General features: G+C 41.9%; 1 protein-coding gene across 1 annotated transcript in view; it reads right to left on the bottom strand.

Moving 5' to 3' along the window:
• Window positions 1–1,329: 1,329 nt before the first annotated feature.
• Window positions 1,330–20,890, bottom strand: part of SLC9A4 (solute carrier family 9 member A4) — a 60,426-nt gene continuing 40,865 nt past the window's right edge. Inside the window, exons 8-12 of the mRNA XM_061210896.1 lie at window positions 17,407–17,568; window positions 11,981–12,077; window positions 8,825–8,956; window positions 7,980–8,067; window positions 1,330–2,426 (exon numbers count right to left, since the gene is read on the bottom strand). Of these exons, the coding sequence (XP_061066879.1) occupies window positions 2,071–2,426; window positions 7,980–8,067; window positions 8,825–8,956; window positions 11,981–12,077; window positions 17,407–17,568 (835 nt within the window). The 3' untranslated portion in view covers window positions 1,330–2,070. The remainder of the gene's footprint in view (window positions 2,427–7,979; window positions 8,068–8,824; window positions 8,957–11,980; window positions 12,078–17,406; window positions 17,569–20,890) is intronic.

The following is a 20,890-nucleotide window of genomic DNA, read 5'->3' as shown; positions in this document are numbered from 1 at the left end:
TTTTTAACGTTTTCCTTTTTTTGGAAATTTAATTTAATTTTACGTTAGAGTATATTTGATTTACAATGTTGTGTTAGTTTCAGGTGTACAGCTAAGTGATTCAGTTATACATATACATGTATCTATTCTTTTTCAGATTCTTTTCCATATAGGTTACTACAGAGTACTGAGTAGAGTTGCCTGTGCTATACTGTAGGTCCTTGCTGGTTATCTATCTTGTGTATAGTCGTGTGTATATGTTAACCCCAAACTCCTAATTTATCCCTCCCCCCACGTTCCCCTTTGGTAACCATCCGTTTGTTATGTGTGTCTGATTTTTTGAGGTTAAAGATAAAACAACAAATTCTGTCCTTGGTGGATGAGGTGCGCTGCTCAGCAAGCCAGTGGCCAGGCCCAGGAGACCCCCGGGGGTTTCTTCCCCTTCCTGAGCTGAGTAGGGAGCAAGAACCAGAGCTTTCTCAACACTCAAGAGGAAATCTCTGCTGCATTGCTTCGTGCCTGTTGGAAAAACTCATCATGCGAAACTGATACCCCAGAGCACTCCCAGGGTACCTACTACACCCTCTACCAATCCCCAGAGCGGGCTGGGGATCCTCTGTGTCCTTCAGGCCACAGTCGACCCACATGCACATGTATAAGTGTAATTCCCAGATAAGTCCTGTGACCTATGCAAAGTGGCGTGGGCTCTCCTAGGAGGAAGGGGATCACTTGATCGCTTCTGATTAAGGGGATCAAGTCAGGTCTGGGGACTCCTGGGATGCACTGGATGGTTGCCTTTAAATATGCATCGGATTAAATCAATTGGTGATGGTTATAGATATCAAAAGTGGCAATGATAAAAGATACTTTGGCTAACTGATTAGTGCAGATTAGTTAGTTGGCACATTCGATAGCTCTTGTAAACTCTTGTTAACCTATGGGTGGGTGGCCAGAAGAGAGAGAAGAGGAAGAGAGTGGAAGGAGGGTGGAAAGATAGAGTTAGGCAACAAAGTTGGTGAGCTGGAGTGTGAAGTTCAAGTTCAAGGTCAAGTTTGGGGATGATGAGGATGGAAAATTAAATTGGAAATTAGCTGCAAACCCTAGGGGAAAATGTCACACCCTACAAATGCACATTTAATAAATACCCATTGTTTGTGTCATTGCTATTAAAGCGTGTTTATGGCCGTTTTGTTTCTAATATCCTTATTTTTCAAATAAGCATTCCAAGTACAAAAAAGACTACAACCCCACAGTTGACAGATTAATTCTACATTCTGTAGCACATCTATTATTGCTACCAATTACATATAGGAATGTTATGACCAATTTTACCTCTCCCCAGACATATAACTTATTGCATAGTGCATATCAAAATCAAAATTGAATGCATTCTCTTGGGAGCGAGGACAATCAGCTTGTGAAGGCAGCAACTCACCACGTGATCTGGGCAAGGTGTCCTTATTTGTGAACACAGGGGGCTGAGCCAGGCCGTTTCCAAAGCCCCTCCTGGTTCTGACCTGACTAGAAGTTGCCCATGCACAGAGTCAAGGGGAATTATTGACTAATCATGTTTGTATCTCAATAAATTACATGAATGACACATTTAGTGAATAATTCCTGGGGTGACTGACGTCTATCTCCCACAGGGCATTCATCTACAAAGCAACCTAAGCACAGCTAAGAATGTGGAGAAGCCTGCAAGTCTGCTCCCAGTCATCTGAAAAACCTCCTTGCCTCTTAGAGAGTCATAATAGCTTCCCCAAACCAGAAACAAACACAAAACTCAAGGGACTTCCCTGGCGGTCCAGTGGTTAAGACTTCACCTTCCAATGCAGGGGGTGCGGGTTTGATCCCTGGTGGGGGAGCTAAGATCCCACATGTGGCCAAAAAACCAAACTATAAAAAAAAAAAAAAACAGAAGCAATATTGTAACAAATTCAATAAAGACTTTAAAAATGGTCCACATCAAAAAAATAAAAATAAACAAGAACAAAACTCAATTGCTCTCTTCAGAACTCCGAACATCCTTCTTTCGCAATAATCGGAACATGGACTCTGGAAAAACCCAACACAATCCTGTGGACCATGACATTACTTTCTTTGGAGCAAAGGGCTATGGGATCTGTGGAGGTCCCTGCCGGGTCTGTGCTCCGCTGACCATCGGGACCCAATGGCTGAGGCCTCTTCCTCACTCTCCTCCCCAGATTCGAACTCCTCATCTACTGCGTGAAAGAGCGGTTTGGGCCTCAAAACCGCCCTTCTGCCCCTGCCCAGTTGTTCTTCTTGGCTCCTATTTCTTTGATAACCCAAGTGGGGTGGCTTCCCTCCTCTGTGCAAGCTCTTCATCGGGATTATTTCTTGTGTCCGTCGTGCTTCCTGAAGTGACCCCGTTGGAGAGTGTGTGTTGAACATGATGGAGGGGACTTCTGCGTCACTGCCGTCGTGATCTGGGAAAGGATGACCGAAGGAGGAAAGAAGAGGACTTAAGATCAGAGAGTGGAGACTTCACATCCAGGCGAGAGAACTCAGAGGGAAGCAGAGTCCTCCTGCTGCTGCAGCTCCTACACTCACCTTTCTCATCAGCATGGTTTTCCCTTTCCGAGGTTGCTACCCCAAGGTGGGGTGGAGTAGAAGCTATAGACGCGGTGTGAGAAATAAACAGAAATGCACGGAAACCCGCGCGTCCGCGTCCGGCTAGGCTCTCCCAGGGAAGTGAGGGAGTGTTTCTCACAAAATCAGATCCATTAGCCATAAAGCACAAAAAGATGCTTTGTGTTGTCAAAGACCAACGCCAAACTGAAGGTTACAAGGTACTATGGTATGCAAAGGGTGGATTTTATCTAGGTTTGTTTGTGGTTTTTTGGTTTGTTTTGGTTTTTCTTTTCATTTTTAAACTCTAGGTTTGTTTTTTAATCAGTGGCTACCAGAAATCATTAAATCTGAGTTTCATCCTTTTGATCTTGAAATAGCTAATCTTAGAGAAACAGGGATGGGAGAATAGCAAAATAGCCGTGATGCCTTCCTTTCAGAGGAGGTGAGGAGTGAACAGGGTGCGTCTGGCCCACGACGGCGATGAGAAGGATGGGAACGTCCACTTACTGAGAACTTACTCTGTGCTGATCTCTTTACATGTTATGGCATTTAATCCTCACAACATCGCTTTGAGAGGAGGAAACTTGTGAGCCTCATTTCACAGGTGAGGAGGCTGAGGTCTCTAAGAGATTAAGTGACTGTCAGTGTCCCACAGTGAGGGGGGGGCTGCAGTTGTCTGATCTGCTGGCGTCAGACATCCCCAGGCTGTCTCCTTTATAAAAGCTGTGTGTGGGTCAGGACAGCTCCGTCAGGAATGCAGGGCAGCCATTGGGTACCTATGTAATGTCCCCTCCAAATACCTAAACCATGTCTGGGACATTGTCTTTCCCTCCTTCACTGTGCACATGCCTTCAAGGGACTATTTTTCACAAATCTCATTTCTTCAAGTTCTAACCTTAGGCATTTCTTTTCCCTTTAAATATTCTCCTGAAAACTTAGGTATTTTAAGACATCTATATTTAAATCTGAAATAGCGTTCTTTCTCCCACTCTCTACTTCCTTCTAAAAAACAAAACAAAAAAACAAAACAAAAACGTCACAGCTAGAACTAATATGTACACAGGTTTATACTTGACCAAATGTGTTTGGAATGTGGGACATCAGAAAAACTTAAAATATCCTGTTCAATACTATTTTTCCAAAATGTGACCAAATTATCCTGAGAAGGTTGTCTGGAAGTTGAGGAGGGGGTGGGAGGTGGGAGGAGGGGAATCAGCTGCTTTGAATAAAAAAAAAAAAGTTACTTAAAATATTTGTCCATTTTTTCAGGACTTCCCTTTAATTTGTGCTTTACGATCTGGTCTGGAACCAGAGTGCCTCTTGAGCCTTTGGCGCTTGGAACACTAACTAAGAAAACAACGGCTGGCCCTTCTGCCCCCAAGAGCCATTCCTTCCTCTCTCTCCCCTCAGCCCCCCTCCTGGTTTCCAACCATCCTTCTGAGCTATGGCCCCCCTCAGAGGACAGATTCTAGCTGCGTCTCCTGACCACCTTCTGGTTACTGAAAAGTGAGGTCCTAGACCTAGGGAGAGGCTTGGGCAGGTGACTTGCAAGCTTCCACTCAACTTAAGTCACTAGATCCGTCCAAAATGGGAGGAAGGAGTTGCTTGGAAAGTGGAAGCAGAAGGAGGGAGGGTGGGGACTCTCCTATTTGCACGGTCCTCCTGCAGGTTGGCGCCAGGCAGCGCAGTTCCAGGGAGAGATCAATGGAAACCTTTGCAGCAAAATCTGAGTGTCCGTTCCTCTACCTTCCACCTGGCTGAGAGCTTTAACTTCTGGACACGGGCACCGGGGGGTGGGTGAAGGAGAAACAGGGAAAGGGCTTAGGCAAGGCTGAGCCCAACCCACACCTGATACAACAAACGCTGTTTGGAGACCCAGACCTTGCCCTCCCCATGGTCTTGTTTTGTTTCGTTTTAATTGTGGTAAAATACACAAAACATAACATTTACCATTTAATGATTTTGAAGCGTACAGTTCTGTGGCATTAGATACATTCGCATAGTAGGGCATCCATCACCACACTCCACCCACAGAAGTTGCTCATCTTCCCCAGTGCTCCTGGGTTCTAGGAGGGTTGTCCAGGCAGGACCTCTCTACTTACAACACCAAGGGAGCCCCAAAGGCAAAGGAGCTTGGAAGAGTGTGTGGAGCCTGCAATCCAGCAGGGAGCACCCAAACATCTAGAGAAGGGGTGTCCTAACACGGGAGGACAAGGGGAGAGCGAGGAGGGACAGTGCTCTGCGTGTCACAGCCCGGTTAGCTGCGGGGGACATCAGGGGACTGCCTGATGGATGCTACAGCTCCCTCTACGTCCTCCCCTAGAGCCCCTCCAGCCATTCCCTGACCTCGTCCTGGTGCGTAAAGGCTTCAGATTTGGAGAGAAGGTGGATGCAAATAATTGTGCCCAGATACCCATGGAGGACTATCTCAGTCTAATCCTGATTATTATTATAATTCTTTAAAACTTAAGAATAACTGATAAAATAAGTCCCACTTCATTACTTTTCCTTCACAGATTTCTAGGTTACCTACTCTTTTTGCTCACCTAATGAAATTTAGAACCAGTTGAGCACATTTGAAAGAAAAAAAAATTCATTGGGACTAAGATTTCATTCCACGTCTAGATTAATTCATGTAGAACTGACATTTCTAAAGTACCGTCTTCTTTTCAAGAACCCCCCTATCTAACCAAGTCAAGTCTTCTTCGATACCCCTCACTAGTAATAAAATTAATAATGGCTAATATTTCTTGCCCACTTACTTGGTTGCTGGCACTGTTCTAAGAGTCTTATCTGCACCAAATGGCTTCACTCAGGGCAACACTTTTGTATGTGGGAGGTACCAACATTCTCCCCTTTACAGAGAGGAAATGAAGCATGGAAAAGGAGAGTTTTATGTTGTCTTCATATAAGTCCTATATATGTTTTCTTAGGATTTTATGATTTTTATTGAAAGCGTGAGTGAGATGTGCTTTAGGGGATCTATTGAAAGGATGCTTTGACCTATTAATCTGGTGAATAATGTAAATGCATTTCCAAATGTTAAACAACCCCACCTCTGGGATAAGTCCTACTTTGTAAGGTGTAGTATTCTTTTACTATCCTGCTGTATTCTATTTATAACGTGTTTGTACATTAGTCCTCAGCTGAGGCTGCTGTGTGGTTATTTTTTGCTACCGTAGTTTGTGATATTGACGTTCATCTCAAGAAATGACTGTGAGGCTTTCGTGTTTTCTATCACTCAAGCAACATAAATAGCACCAGTTGCCTGTACCAGGAAGAGTTTTAAAAATTAATCTATTATACACCCTATACCTGGTGTTCTTCTGTTTTGTTTGTTTGCTTTTGTTTGTGTTATAGCTCTTTTTATCATAAAATAATACTACTTAGAAGAGTGTGACCTGGGAATAGATGACTAGATCGATGAAACAGAATTAAGTGTCTAAAACTTTCTAGTTTAGGGGTAAATGACTAGTACAACAAAAGTGGAAAAGAAGGTGCTGGGGCAGGAGCATGGCCATTTGAAAACAATTTGAAATGTGTCTCTGTCTTAACCTACACAAAGATAAATATCTTTATATTTATTAGCAAAATAACTATTAGCCATTTGGCTTGAAATTAAACTATGAAAGTTCTAGATTTTAAATTACTAGGTGAATCATTTTTCTAATTTTTCTGTGGAATACTGAGCAGATTTGATGAATCAGAATACAAAAATTTGAAGACAAGTATATCTAAAAACGAAATGATAAATGCGAAACTTTAGGAAAAATTATTGGCAGCAAATATGAAACAATGGGTGATATTCGTATTATACGGTGTTCTTCAAATTCGTTTTAAGAAAAAAAAAAGCAGAAAAAATGGGCAACGGCAGAAACAAAAACTTCCTCAAAAGAAATATGGTTGCCTCTAAAAATATGAAAAGATGTTCAACCTCACTGAAAATCAAAAAGACTCAGATGAAAATTAACTGTGGTATATAGATTTTATCCCATCATATAGTAGACTACTCAAACGTTCACTCAAAATAGCCCAGTAATGCTGATAACGTTCAGAAATTACCTTTCTCACAATTGTTGATCTGAAGGTAAATTTAAATATACGTAATTTTTGATCTAAAAATTTTGCTTCCAGGAAAATATACTAAGGGAGTAATTGGTTATTTGAGCAAAAATCAATCACAAGTAATCCAAAGAAATTATTAGATATCATTGCTTATATTCATTAAATATTGGAAGCATCTTTAATATTTGTTAATAAGGATTTTGCTAAATAAGCTATGGGGCTTTCATATAATTGACTATTATTAAGTCATGAAATGATTACTAGGTTCATATCTATTGATACTAAAATATGTCCACAACATATGGTTGAGTGAACTAGACAATTTATAAATATTGAAAAACAATGACTGTATTATGAGTTTATGTATAATACCTTGCTGTGTGTTTGTGATTTTTTTTTGTTTGTTTGTTTGTATCAGGTCCAGGTAGGGTAGAGATCAGGATGATATAGATAGAATTATAGAAGGATGCTTACCAAAATGTTCTATAGTGATTATCTTGGGTGTTGGAGTTTCGAGTGCTTTAAAATTTTTTTTTTATGCTTTTCTCCACTGGCTGATTTTGATTTTATGTCAAGCATGTTTTTATATCAGAAAAAAATAAAGTTTCATTGTAAGGAATAATTATATTCTCTCTTCAAAGATTTAATTCTCAAATCCTATGTGTTTAGTTTATTCAAATTTCCAATGTGATTCCAAGTCTTAAAAATTTAGGAATATTAAACTAGAGAACATGGCATATCATATATATTATATGCCACTTTATGCTAATAGAAAATCATTTTATATACATGTTTAAAAAGTAATAACTTAGCTTTTATGAGCACAATAGCCAGTTTCAATAACTTTAAGAATTCTATTTAAGTAATAGGTATTAAATGGGAAACATCCAATCAGTAAATTTGGTGAAGTTATTTTAGTAAAATGTAGCCAATTTTGGAGAATTCTGCTAATTTATAAACCACAGGAGAATCCCACCACTTCAAAGAAGTGCCCATTTTATGTTTCCCTAAGACAGGGGTCAGAAATTGATGACCCCCAGGTGTATCTCTCTGATGCATCTTGTGGTATGGCCCCTGAGCTAAGAATGGTTGTTACACTTTAAATGGCTGAAAAAAAAATTTTTAAAGAATATTTCCTGTTAAGTAAAAATTATATGAATTTCAAATTTCAGTGTTCATCACTATAGTTCTGAATTCAACTAATAAAATACTTATGTTCTCTTTTTCTTGTCATATATGTACTTACGTAATATCCTTGATTTTTGCCTTTTGGCCCACAAGCCTGAAACTATTTACCATCTGAACCTTTCCAGAAAAGAGAAGCAGCCAGGGATGCAGGTTACCTGTGAATTCAGCCACCCTCACATCTCCGCCTGCTGGCTGAGGATGGCTGTAAGGAAAGGAGAGGTAGCGGATGTTTTTGGTACCAGCCTGTGGGTAACAAGGAGAAATAAAAAGCGGAGTTAGCCACGCAACTGACAGCTTCACACGACAAACAAAGTGAGAGATACAGACCCACTCTGGAGCATCGTGTCTGGATCACTGCCTTTCAGTAACTTCAGTTTAAGGAAAACAAAATGTCTCTGCCTTCAACATATATCCTTTCCCTCTCATGATAAAATAGACTATGATAAACCTCTCAAAGTTCCTCCTGCAGCCCCCCTGACATTAGGGTAGAGATTAGGGGCTACTCCAGACCCAACCTCCATTCAGGGTCCCAGTAAGATTGCTTGGATATGGCCTCAAATGGAGTAGTTCAGATGCACACTGGGTGCCATGAAGATAGGGTCCAAGAGACGTGGGGAGAACAAATTCCTCCCTGTATCTCCCTGGGGGAGAAGTAAGCTTCCTAGAGCCAGGGTCCCCATCCACGGAGGGTCCCCTGGAATGTCCAGTCCCTGGCCGCCGTGGGAGCTAGTCTAGCCTCACAGCCCAGGGAGTGTGGTCCAGTCACTGACCCATCCTGGGGGGCAGCGTGCTGCCACATACTCCGTGGACCGATGCCTTGGGCTCCAAAGGGCCCAGGCCCAGAGAAAGGGGTGTCTGGTGTCCTGTACCCCCTTAGTTTTGTCTTTTTCTGGCAACGAGGTAGTGGTTTTGTTTGTTTGTTTAAATACTGAGGTAGTCACCTGACAAGGCCCTGCTCGGGGACCGGCCCAGCTCAGGTGAGTCAGGGTCCCCGCCTTACCGTCCTTCCCCAGGGCAGGCTGTGACCTTTCCTCATGCTCTCCCTGAAGGTGTTCTGGCGGCGGATCAGAATTTCTTTCGCCTGCTTCTCACTCGTTTGGGGTTTGAGGTTGTATTTGTTGTAGGACAGGGTCTGTAGAAAGAAGTGGATGTCAAACATGTACAGACATCTCAGTACAACTTCCAGCCTCAGGAGACCATGGAAAAACCAAGAACAAAGACTAGTAGAGCGAGAAGGTGATGATCAGGTCCTCTGAGCTTTTGCCTCAATTACACAGGCACAAGCTGTGGCCCCGGAGGAAAGGTCTGTGCTCGGGGCTAGCCCATCAGGACCAAGCTGTGGTGGGAGCCTTGCCTCTGGCTCGCAGGGTGGTGCCCCCCATCTGTGCTGTCCCCCTGTGACCCTCCCACAGTGATCATCCCCGAGGTACCCACAGACGTCGGTGCCCCCCCCAGCCAACACACACTCTCTTTCCCAGGTCATGTTTGCTATGCTAGGCCAGCGGTTACTGAGTGTTTAGGGATCAGGGGAATTTAAAAACGACTTTGGCAATTTCTAGAAAGTTGCTATTTTAAAATGTTGCCAATCAAAGATATGTGCAAAAAATCAGCCCATTAGTATCACCACCATCAGTTCAAAAAGGAAAAAGTCTTTTAACCAAAGTAGTAGGACGGGCATAATTTTAGATACAGAACAGTTTTTCAGGTTGAATCAGTTTAGTTTTATGAAAAATGTCTTCCTTATCCTCACCGAGGGCAGTGAAAATTTGTCTTGAACCACAGACCAGCATGGTCCTCAGATGTTTACAAAGTGCTTAACGGGAATCTCTTTCACCCAAGCTAGAGGACTACAGATGTCACCTTTTGTGACAAGCCTCAAAACGGTAGACTTCCCACTAGCAACAAAGCAGACAGACAGTTTTCCTGGATTGCATCTCTGGTTTTTCCTTCAAGAGAGCAAGAGGACCGTGGCGGAGGAGAGGAGTCATATGAACTACGTAAAGACAGGATGATAAGCAACAAGGACCTACTGTGTAGCACAGGGAACTCTGCTGAGTACTCGGTAATAACCTAAGTGGGAAGAGAATTCGAGAAAGAATAGATACATTGTATATGTATAACTGAATCACTTTGCTGTACACCTTTGTTAATCAACAACATTGTTAATCAACTATACTCCAATATAAAATAAAAATTAAAAAAAAATAAGAAAAATAAAGGAGGTTTTAAGGAAAGAAAAACGTGGCTAATCCAAATCGTAATGTGCTGTAAGAAAAAGCTATATACTGATTTTGAAGACATTAATTTAAAAGAAAAGAGTATAAAATATCTCATTGGTAATTTTTAAAATTTATGATGTGTTGAAATAATATTTTTGATATAGTGGTTTAAATAAAATATATTATAAAAAAAATTTTTTAAAAGGTTAGGATGAGAAAGGAAAGACAGAAAGGGTAGGACTGGTGAGTCTCATTCTCCCAAGTAATAAAAGTGGAAGCAAAAGCCATCTCAGGGGTGGAGTCCCCTCTGTTTACTATGTATGTTCTCCCCGTGGGACTTTCCATCACCTATTGGCTCTTCTTGATCAACAAGGAAGGGGGATCCTGCACAGCTTAGAAGGGAGAAACATGGAGGTCAGACTGAGTAGGCACCGATAAAAGAAGAAGAAAGGTGATTATTTAGGAACCTGATAAAAAAGAGAGAATGGACAGTTAGCCTCATTTTTGGGTGGCTTGGAGTTCCAGAATCTCTCTCTCTATTTCTGGACTTTCCCTAAACTCAACCTCCACCACCATGGGGCAAGTCTGAGTACCAGGCACCCTCTGGACTCCGGCCCTCACTAAGCTGGCCGGCATTCTTCAAACCGGGAAGCTCTTAACTACTTATCTAAGGCGGAATGCGATAGTCTGGCTGAAACAGTTTCACTTGGAACGATTTGAAAGCTGCTGAATGTACTCGAAGTGTGCTATGAGTGCTGCTGACCTGTGTTCCTCCAGCAGGTGCAGGGCCTTTTTGCTGACACATTCCCCTTCATCACTGACCTTCTCGAAACAGCAGCCAGAAGACATTCCCTTGCCCTGGATCATGTAATTCTGAAGTCATGGAAAGAGCTGTGGGTGGGTAGTTGGCAGACCTGGGTTCTTAACTCAAATTCGTTTTGAGGTCTTAAACAAGTCAGAAAAACAACTCCTCTAACCTCAGCATCTTCTACTTGAGAAGGAGGAGCTTTGACTAGATGAGTTTTTGGAGTTCCATGACATGGTCACAAAAACCAAGGCCCTCACAGTGAACTCACTTATGACCCTACTCAACAATTGGGATGTTCCATTGAATCCTCAAACTTAAATAACTCCTAATTAGAGGACACAAGTGAAAACACCATTTGATTAAATCAAAGTTTCAGGAGGATTCACTTACTGCCCCTGAAATGTTCTTGCTGTGAACTTTGGTCCAGGTCCCAAGTGCTAGTATAGCCTCCCTACCCTTTTCCAAAATTGAAAAACACTATGCCTGACACGTCTCCTTTTTGTGAATATATATATATATATATGTGTGTGTGTGTGTGTGTGTGTATGTATATATATATATATTTTTTTTTTTTTTTTTTTGGCCGAGTGGCATGTGGGATCTTAGTTCCCGGACCAGGGATCGAACCCATGCCCCCTGCAGTGGAAGCTTGGAATCTTAACCACTGGACCGCCAAGGAAGTCCCTGAAATGTCTCCTTTTTTTACCTTAGGCTTTCAGCACTGTGGTTTCGATATTCTAATCTAAACCATCTCAGTTTTCTAAGCTCTATTACAGTCAACCACGCTGAGACAACTCCACCATCATAGGCATCCTGGGGCCATCTTTATTCCGTGGTGGGTGAGTGTCACTGCTTTTCTGTCTCTGGAGGGGGAGGGAGCCCTGCTGGTTCTGGAAAACAGGGCTAGGGCAGCCTGACCCCTAGGGCCAGCAACTGGATTTGCATTTCTCTTTATACCACGGGTGCCAATTTTGCTGCAGAAACATAACAATTAACTTTCTGTTCTCCAAACTAAGCAGAGAGAAATTGTTCATCAAGAAGACTGCTTTGGAGAGAATAACATGAACAAGAACTGATTCCTGGAGGACTGGATCTGAGGACAGGGAACAGGGACACGTCTTATACACACCCTTTGTCGAACTTGGTACATGTTGTGTGTCAGAATGTCCCTCATGGACTCCACATCTTCAGGGGAGAGTCTTTTGGTTTCTTGTATCCTCTGGGCCCTGGAAACATCATTGGAGGGAAGCCAAGCATTATTCTTCCATCTTGGCAAGGGGACCACAAAAGCATCAATTTACTTTCAGGAGTTCTAATTGATAAACATAAAGGTTATGTTTTTAACATAACTTTTCCTGTTGTTTTAGTAAATTCATATGAAATGTCAGCACGTGTGTCTTGACTTACATTTTGAACATGTGGCTTCTTTGCCTATAGCTTGTATATGGGAATTTCTCTAACCCATTTTTAAAAAGGAGTTTAAAGTCATGGCAAACCAGTTACTTTTTTCCTCCGTATCTATTATGAACAGACACGTTTGTAAAAAACAATAAAAATCAATGATTAGGAAATACATTTTTGGAAAGGATACCACAAAGGGCAAACCAAATGTTTCACTGTTAGATTCAACAGAAATAAGATTATTCCTTCAAGGCTCACGGACAACACCATGTTAGTCACCATATTTTGAATAGCACTAATCTATGCAGTACTAAATTTTTACGAGTACCTTTATAAGTACATTTATCTTGGAATTGTCCCTTTAGGGACTTTATCTCTGGTTAAAGAATAATGGTAAGAAACTAAAATCATATTTTACGAGGAGAATTAGACCATTGCCACCATGAAAATCAGGCCAGCTCAGAGACACTGGACCCTCTGAGATTCTAGAAGCAGTTGACTTCTTTCTGCCTTCTTCACCATGAGCACCCCTCCCCACCCCCCAAAAAAGAGCTCAAAAGCCAAGTCATGGCCAGGTTAGCAGTCAATGAACAATTGTCCTCTGAGGATTTCAGTCATGACATCGCTATGTGCAGAATTCTCATATGACACACATATTTGGTTTCAATCACTTCGGTCTAGTGGTGGTAATTTCTAAAAACTTATTGTATGAATAATATACGCTCACTGTAGAACATAGGAACAACAAAAAAAGGAGAACTAAAGAAAATTAAACCCATCTTTTAGTACTATTACCTCCCTTGACATATTGGTATAAACCCTTACAGAGCTGTGATTTTTTTTCTTTTCTGGCTGCAGCGTTTTGAAATGCACACGTGTGCTGATGTGTTGTTACCTGCTTGCACAGGTCTTAGGATAATTGACCAAAGAGACAAGAAGTTATTGGTTTCAAGACAGACCACTTTTTAAGTCCCTTTCCCCAAACATTAGTAGCGATATCGCCATAAATAGCAAGGATATTTTTTGTAAGTAATGCACAATGGGTAAAAGATTTTTAAGGGCTTGGATGCTGGATATCACAGGACGCCAGCATTTACTTAGCGATGCGATCTGTCGACTGACTAATGCCCTTCCTACAAAATCACTGAAATCAGTTTCCATATCGCGGAGCTGCAAACGTCAACACTATTGATATTCAGCTACCACCCTCGGTGATTTAAACATTATTATCAGGGCATTTCAACCTAACTGTTTAAATGTCCTTCAAATAAAATTTATTCTGATTTAGATACGCCCACGCATTCCCACAATCTGAACACATTCCTTTATTACGGTGGAAGGAATCTATTGCTAAACAGAAACAACAGCTAAACAAATAGTTCCACTTTGTGTGTTCATAATAAAATGACCAAATAGGAAAAAACTATGGGTAAAGGAAATGGTAAAGTTAAAGCTGAGATAGGAAATCTAACTTGGCATTCTCCCCAGTTTATAATTAACCACTCTGGGAAGGACCAGACTTAGTTCAAGCCCATTTAGGCTGCTGGCTGGATGTGCAGTACAGCGTTCCCGGCAGCATTGCCTCGTATTTATTCTCACTGAGAAGCTGCAGCTATAGAATCAGAGGGATGAATTATTGATTCGGGCAATTACTGATGCATGGACTTTCCTACCTGCTACTTCCTTAGCAAAATCACTCCTGAAATGATCATATCATGAGCACAGGAAAGATACAATCCTCAGAAAAACTGAATCTTAGTAATCTCTAGGGCAAAAAAGTAAAATTATAAAGTGAAAGTCTCGTCACTGGAACAAGATGTAAAAGAAGCCTCTATTACCTGAAATAAAAGACCACTGGTAATTTCATGGCCATTGAAATCAAACTGGGGAAATCTGAATCTTAATGTATTTGAATAAAAGGCTCACATTTCCCTTAACTTTTTAAAATAAATCAGATGCTATAATGCCGTAAAAAGAGGTTTCAATTCTAAACACAGCAATAGAGATATGAAATCTAGTAGATGTTATCTTCATGCCATAAGATGAAGTCCCAAAAGATCAAATATATCCTGATTTATTTGGAAGAATCCATCCTCTTTTAGTAGCTTTATACATGAAATCCAGGGAAATGTATGTTGACTGAAGGATGTGCCCACTAAGTAACAATGGTACTAATAGCTCTTCTGTGTATGTGGTTGCCTTGTGTCTTCTTAGAAAGGTCACCAAGGTGACCAACACTGAGAACGAGTGAAGAATGCAGAGCTGTGGGCCCGGCTCCCTACAAGGCAACGTCCCATCATGGAAGTGAACATGGCATCAGAATCTTCATACTAGTGTCTTTGGTGTCAGAATGCATGACTGTGAACTTACACCTGTCAATATGTGATCAATTTAAAAATTCTTCAACTGCAATAAATTAATTTGTGCTTTTTAATAAATGACATTATAATTATTTGGGAGTTTCTAAAGACAATATCCTGAAGTCGCACAGCTGTAGTGTGTCATGCCTATACATTTATTATAAATATATATTTTTTATCTTTCATTTTCTTCTTTTTTAACATCTTTATTATAAATATTTTAATATCTCTTTAATAGTAACCAAATATTTTTTAATCGGCTTGAGCCTCTACCCACTGATGTTTCTAAGAACTTCCTACTCATGGGTAAAGCAAGGTGCCTCATAGTTAGAATAATAATCCAAGTACATAGTCTATTTATTCCATAAGGTTGTTTTGAGAGTCAAATAAAATAATGTATGTAAAAGTAAAGGAATTCCCTAGAATCAGCATTGCCTGCAGTGTGCCATAGACAGCTTCTAGGGGTAGTGTTCTCCTGAAGGTCACAGAGTTTGGAAATCTAAGCCTCTTGTAGAACAATTGCTTAAACTTCTAAAGAAAAAAAATATATGTGCGTTTTGTTATTATCCTCTCATACGGAGTCACAAAAAGCGAGCTGAGTACACACTTCTTTTTCCTATTATTGTATGAAGGTTTGTTTTTTAAGAAATTACTGCTTTGATCTTAGGAGAGGAATTCCTTTTTGCCTGACGTCCTACAGATTTCTGATGAGATCAAATGAATGCAATTTAAATACTAAACTTGTAGTAAATATCGGTTTAAAAAAATCTCCTCTCCCACCTCGGTTAACTAACCGGTTTGGGCTATAGGGGGAAAAAATGTCTCCAACCTAGAAGGCTCTCTTACTAATCTTGAGTCAATGTCTGAAAAATAATTGACTCAACACAAGGGCATCCTCTAAATGAAACTGGCTTAAAAATTGCCTTGGGGTTAGGAACTGGGAAACCTGCTTATGACCAGTGCAACGTAATGTACAGAGATTCAAAATATATTTTAGCACATGAGAGGCTGATTCTCATTTGAGATAAGTGCCCCTACATTCCTAGACCAAGTGCTTACATCACTAGTGAGCAAAAGGTTGAGGAAGTTCCTCACGGTCTAAACTGCCTGCACCCGACCAGGTCCAGCCCTCCTGCTGAGCGCTGAGTTAATTCTCATCCATCCTTCAGTGAGCAGGTCAAATGCTTGGGGACCAGATGAGGTTCCCTCTCACTCTCTCAGCTCCCTGGGCTTTATGATCGTATGTTTGTGTGCCCTATTTTATTACCATCAGGACCCTCCTCCAGGGGTGAGCTCCCTGAGGGCAGCGACCGTCTGCTTCCACAGGCCATGGCACATAACAGGTGCCCTAGTACTCCCCTTGGCTAAGGGGATGCCCAAAAGTTCAGGAATCAAGTGAAGTAGGATTTGAAGGCAATATTGTAGAAAATAAAAGAATGCAAAATTATCCATGATGAGTGACATATCACCATTTTAAATAAAGACGAGATCAGTATCCCCGATTATTTTTTTCTGCCTCAGGCTCTCATATGGCTCAGCACGGTGTTGCCAATAAATATTTGTTAGCACATTCCCATTTTAGGACCAGAAATTTCCTTAAAGCCATGTAGTGGGCAGCACCAAAACAAACCAACCAACTCACTGAGAAATAAGGCAGAAAGCTTTCTGTTTATACAAAGATGCCCTCAGGGACGCTCCTTTAGATTTTTCCCTGGCTGGAAATTTTCCCCATGTAAAAAAAGGTGATGGTGTTTCTGATTCATTAGCAAGTAAGGGATGAGAACACTCAGGTGTTAATGACAATTTCATTGCTATCTATTCTTAGCTCTTCTCTCAACTTGCTTTTCAAAGGTGAGGAGGTGGGGAGATAATTGAAACTCATTATCTTCTGAAGACGTCAGGATGGAGGGGCTGGTGTTCCTTATGCTAAATATATGTTGTGACTAATTTCCCCAATTCGTAAACCATTTCTTGGGAGAAAACTGGGCATCTTTGGGGAGGGGGTGAATTAATTCTTATGACATTCAAGGAGTTCTCGTTAAATGTCAGAGACTTAAAGCAGCTTTAAAAAATGTCTAACCAGCTCTTGGGACAATTGGTTTCCAGATGCTCCAACTGAAGCACAAGGCTTCAAAGGGCATCATCTTGTAATGATGGGGTATGTACCAGTCTTACCCTACCCTCTGTTCCACTGGTAGCCAGTTCCCTCCTTGCTCCTGTTCACAGCTGGTCTCACACAGACGCGGCATTCTCCCAACTGCACACAGATCTTTGCCTGAGGCACAATTACAAACATGGCCTTCTCTTTAAATATCCCACCAATCACCACACCTCTTGCTCCTATACCACTCATGTCCAAATCCAAGTTAGCATCCTAGGATGCTGACCGGGTCTCTCCTCATGGAAGACAGGAAGAGAGATGACTTATGGGAGAAAGACAACGGCAAGATTAGCAGAAGCAAATGAGCACGGGTTAAAGGGTAGACATGTCTAAACAGGAAGACTTGTAACATATGCTAAAAATCTTCTATAAATTCATTTGCCCCGCCCTCCCAAAGAAAGATGTCAAAAAACGCTCATCTTTTTGCTAGAAAGTAATTTTCAGAAACTAGGTGAAACAGATCGAGCGTGGACCAAGCTATAAGATGCCAAGACTTAGATCTTATTTCTTCCATTTTTCCTTTGTCATATCTCTGCCTCTTCACTCCTAATAGTACCTTTAAATGGAACAATGAGTTAGTGCCCCCTGTAATTCTGACGTTGAAAGTCTAGATCGAGGGCAGATGTCACTTACTGATGGAGGATGGAAAAGGCTGTAGAACTTAGTATCCCGGTCTCTGCCATCTCAATAGCTTGTTTCATTTCCAGCTTCTTGTACAAAGAAACGATGCTTGATTTTGGCAGGTTCTCTCGGATTAGGACTTTCCGTAAATACTTATGATCAAACTTCTTAAACCTAACGGAAACCAACAGTTTGGAAATCTTCAATCTCTGTATGTGTTATGTAAGTATATACTTTTTCTAGAAACAAACTACACTTAACTTTATTCTGAAAAACACCACGACAGTGCCTGGAACACATGTGACTTTGAACACATTTTTGAAAAAAATAATCATAGCATTTATACATTTTTTAAAATAAAGAAAGAATGGCCTAGTGACCCGAATACATTGAAAATCAACCAAACAAAAGGAAGGGACAAGCTGTAATCAGGGCAAAAAGTGGGCATTAGTGGGGAGCTGGGGAGGCCAGCTGAGTTCTAATTGTGGGAGAAGAAACGGGGTCGGGGAGTCTGCTGTACCCTCCTAGTAGCTCCTAACCATGGCAGCTGCACTGACAGTGATGCTGGTCTGTTCAACCAGAACCCACAAGTTTAAACAGCCTGGTAGTTACAGTAGATTTGCCCATTACGCTGCAGATCATTTTGAATCCTGCCACTTAAGCGGGGTGTGGGGAGAACCCACATATACCCTGACAGTCTGAGTGATGGAGCATCTGAATAGGCCAGACGCTGATGGACGCTGACGATTGCGCCAAAGCTCCGGCCGACCCGTGAGACCGAGCCATGTGGAGCATACGGTGCCTTCAGAGTCCACCATCTGTTTGGAGGAGGAATTTTCCACACCTTCAATCATTTGCCATTCAAAGAGTAATTTGCCTCCTGATTTATACTGGGATGCTGGCTTATCTGGTGGTTGGTTAGTCTCCTGGCCTGTGAGGTGGATGGACTCTTTATCAGCCGAGGCTCTGGGTTGAGCAGTCTGTGATTCCTTGGGCTCTGTGATCTGGGTTTGGTTCATACCAGGCTCACTCTGGCTCCAACTGGGTCAGCCCTCAGCCGTCTCGCTTTGTGCCTTTCTTCATGAGAAGCTGTTGTTGCTGTTTATTCCTCAATCTACAGCCATCGGCACCCCACCCATCAGGACTTCTCTGATGCTCCTCACCCTGGGTTCGGGTTCACCTTGACCTTGTGCTGGTCAAGGCCAGTGGTTGCCATTGCCCTTGCCCTATTAGCCACTGGCTTCTTCTGATGGGTCACTGGGTCACTTACTCTGAGCCCTGCACATCCTGCTTCCCTTCCAGCCTTGCTCACGACTTCTTCCAAGTCTCCCCTGCCCTTGCTCTTCCTTACCTGCCCCAGAGGCATGGAAGCTTCTCAGACTCCCGTCCCCAGGAAGCTTCCCCTCTTCACCGGCTGGTAGTCATCTCACCCACACCCACGGCTTTGGTTACCAAATACTCACTGACAACTCACAACCTCTATCACAGCCACGATTTCCTCCTGAGCTTGAGGCTAAATTCCAAACGGGGGCTGAGTGAGTATCTGAAGCATCTTAAACAGAATCTGTTATTTAACTCCAAACATTCTTCTACAGACTGTAAGCTTAACCATGGCACTGTTACCTCCCTAGGTTCCGTGTCTGAAGATCTGATGGTCATTCTCATTTTCCCTTTCCTCATCTTCCCCTCCTTACGCCATAGCCAGCCTGTCTACCCCAGAAGTATTTCAGTACCCCTTCTGCTGGTTCCTTACCCTCACTAGTCGGAAATCTCTGCAGCTCACTGAAAACAAAAGACCTGAACCCACATCAAGGTTGCTCTGTGCAACAGGTTAATCGACCTCTTGGAGTTGGTTTGCTCATCTTTAAAATGAGACTAGGGACTTCCCTGGCGGTCCAGTGGTAACGAATCTGCCTTCCAATGCAGGAGACATGGGTTTGATCCCTGGTCAGGGAACTAACTTCCCACATGCGGCGGGTCAACTAAGCCCGCGGGCCACAACTACTGAGCCCACGTGCCGCAATCTACAGAGCCAAGGTGCTCTGGAACCCACACGCCACAACTAGAGAGAGAAAATCTGCATGCTACAACTAGAGAGAAGTCCGCATGCCACAACTAGAGAGAGAAAACCTGCACACCACAACTAGAGAGAAGCCCGTGTCCTGCAACTTAAGATCCCGTGTGCTGCAACTAAGATCCGATGCAGCCAAAAGTAAATAAATAAATAAATTTAAAATAAATAAATCAAATAAAATGAGACTAATAGTGTTAACACAGGACAGTTAAGGAGATCATGTGAGAGATAATTTCTCTCTTTCTAATCCAGCTTCCATATGGCTGTTGTAGTTTGCCTTCCAAAAGTCAAGTATGGCCATGCCACTCTTCTATTTAATAACATTTTGATATGAGTTTTAAAGGTCAAATAGAACTTTATAGTGTTAATGGCTGTAGAGAGCTCCTTAGCTCTGTACCATAAAAGCCTGTCCCTGTCTTTCCAGCCATGTCCTCCTTTTTTCTCAACTTTTTCTCACCTTGTCACTCTCCCATATCCAAACCATGACACGCTCGCCCTTGCCTTTGCAGATGGAAATACACTGCTGCTACTGTGGTTGCTTGGCAGGCTTTCCATTCTTCTTTGCCTGGAGAACTCATTTATTTTCCAAACTCACTCCCATTTCTGTATTACTATAGTTCTATGCATTTGCCTCTGTTATAACATGCGCCATATTGACCATAATTACTTGTTCAGGCTCTTTCTCTTCTCCCCTACCCCACCCCCAGGGCCACATGTACTACATTGTGAAGACCTAGAACACAGTGAGGGTGTCTTACTGCTCTTGGCTAAGCAAGAGCTTAGAAAGTTAGGTATAGATTCGGCTAAATGGAAGAATATTTAACAATGCTTCATTGGAATAACTATGGCATTTGAACTTAAAAAAAAAATCCATGGCCTAAATTCTAGATCGGTGGATAGTCACAGAATTTAAATGCTATTTTAACACTGTAAGGACTGCTAAAACGATTCTTCTTTCTACCTCATAAAAAAAATCCCACTCAGGAGACTTCCCTGGCGGTGCAGTGGTTAAGACTTCGCCTTCCAATGCAGGGGGTGCAGGTTTGATCCCTGGTCGGGGAGCTAAGATCCCACATGATCTTAGCCAAAAAACCAAAACATAAAACAGAAGCAATATTGTAACAAATTCAATGAAGACTTTAAAAAATGGTCCACATCAAAAAATCTTAAAAAAAAAAATCCCACTCAAAAGCTCTCAGTTTCTGTGCCACCACCCTACAAGAGCCAGAATTTTTAAGATCTAGTCTCTCTTGGCATCACCAACATCAATATGTTGGAAATGTCTACCATTTGGTTAATTGAACTGCTGCTAACGCCTACATCCTCCAAACAGCCGTGTAAAACTTCAAAAATCTAGTCTTCCTCATCCTCAATAAACTCTCCTCAGAGCCACGTCATTAAGAAATATGGCTGTAGACTAAA

The sequence above is a fragment of the Eubalaena glacialis genome, chromosome 14 (genome assembly GCF_028564815.1).
Source record: "Eubalaena glacialis isolate mEubGla1 chromosome 14, mEubGla1.1.hap2.+ XY, whole genome shotgun sequence".
Taxonomy (NCBI): Eukaryota; Metazoa; Chordata; class Mammalia; order Artiodactyla; family Balaenidae; genus Eubalaena; species Eubalaena glacialis.
This window is presented reverse-complemented; position numbering and strand designations above follow the sequence as displayed.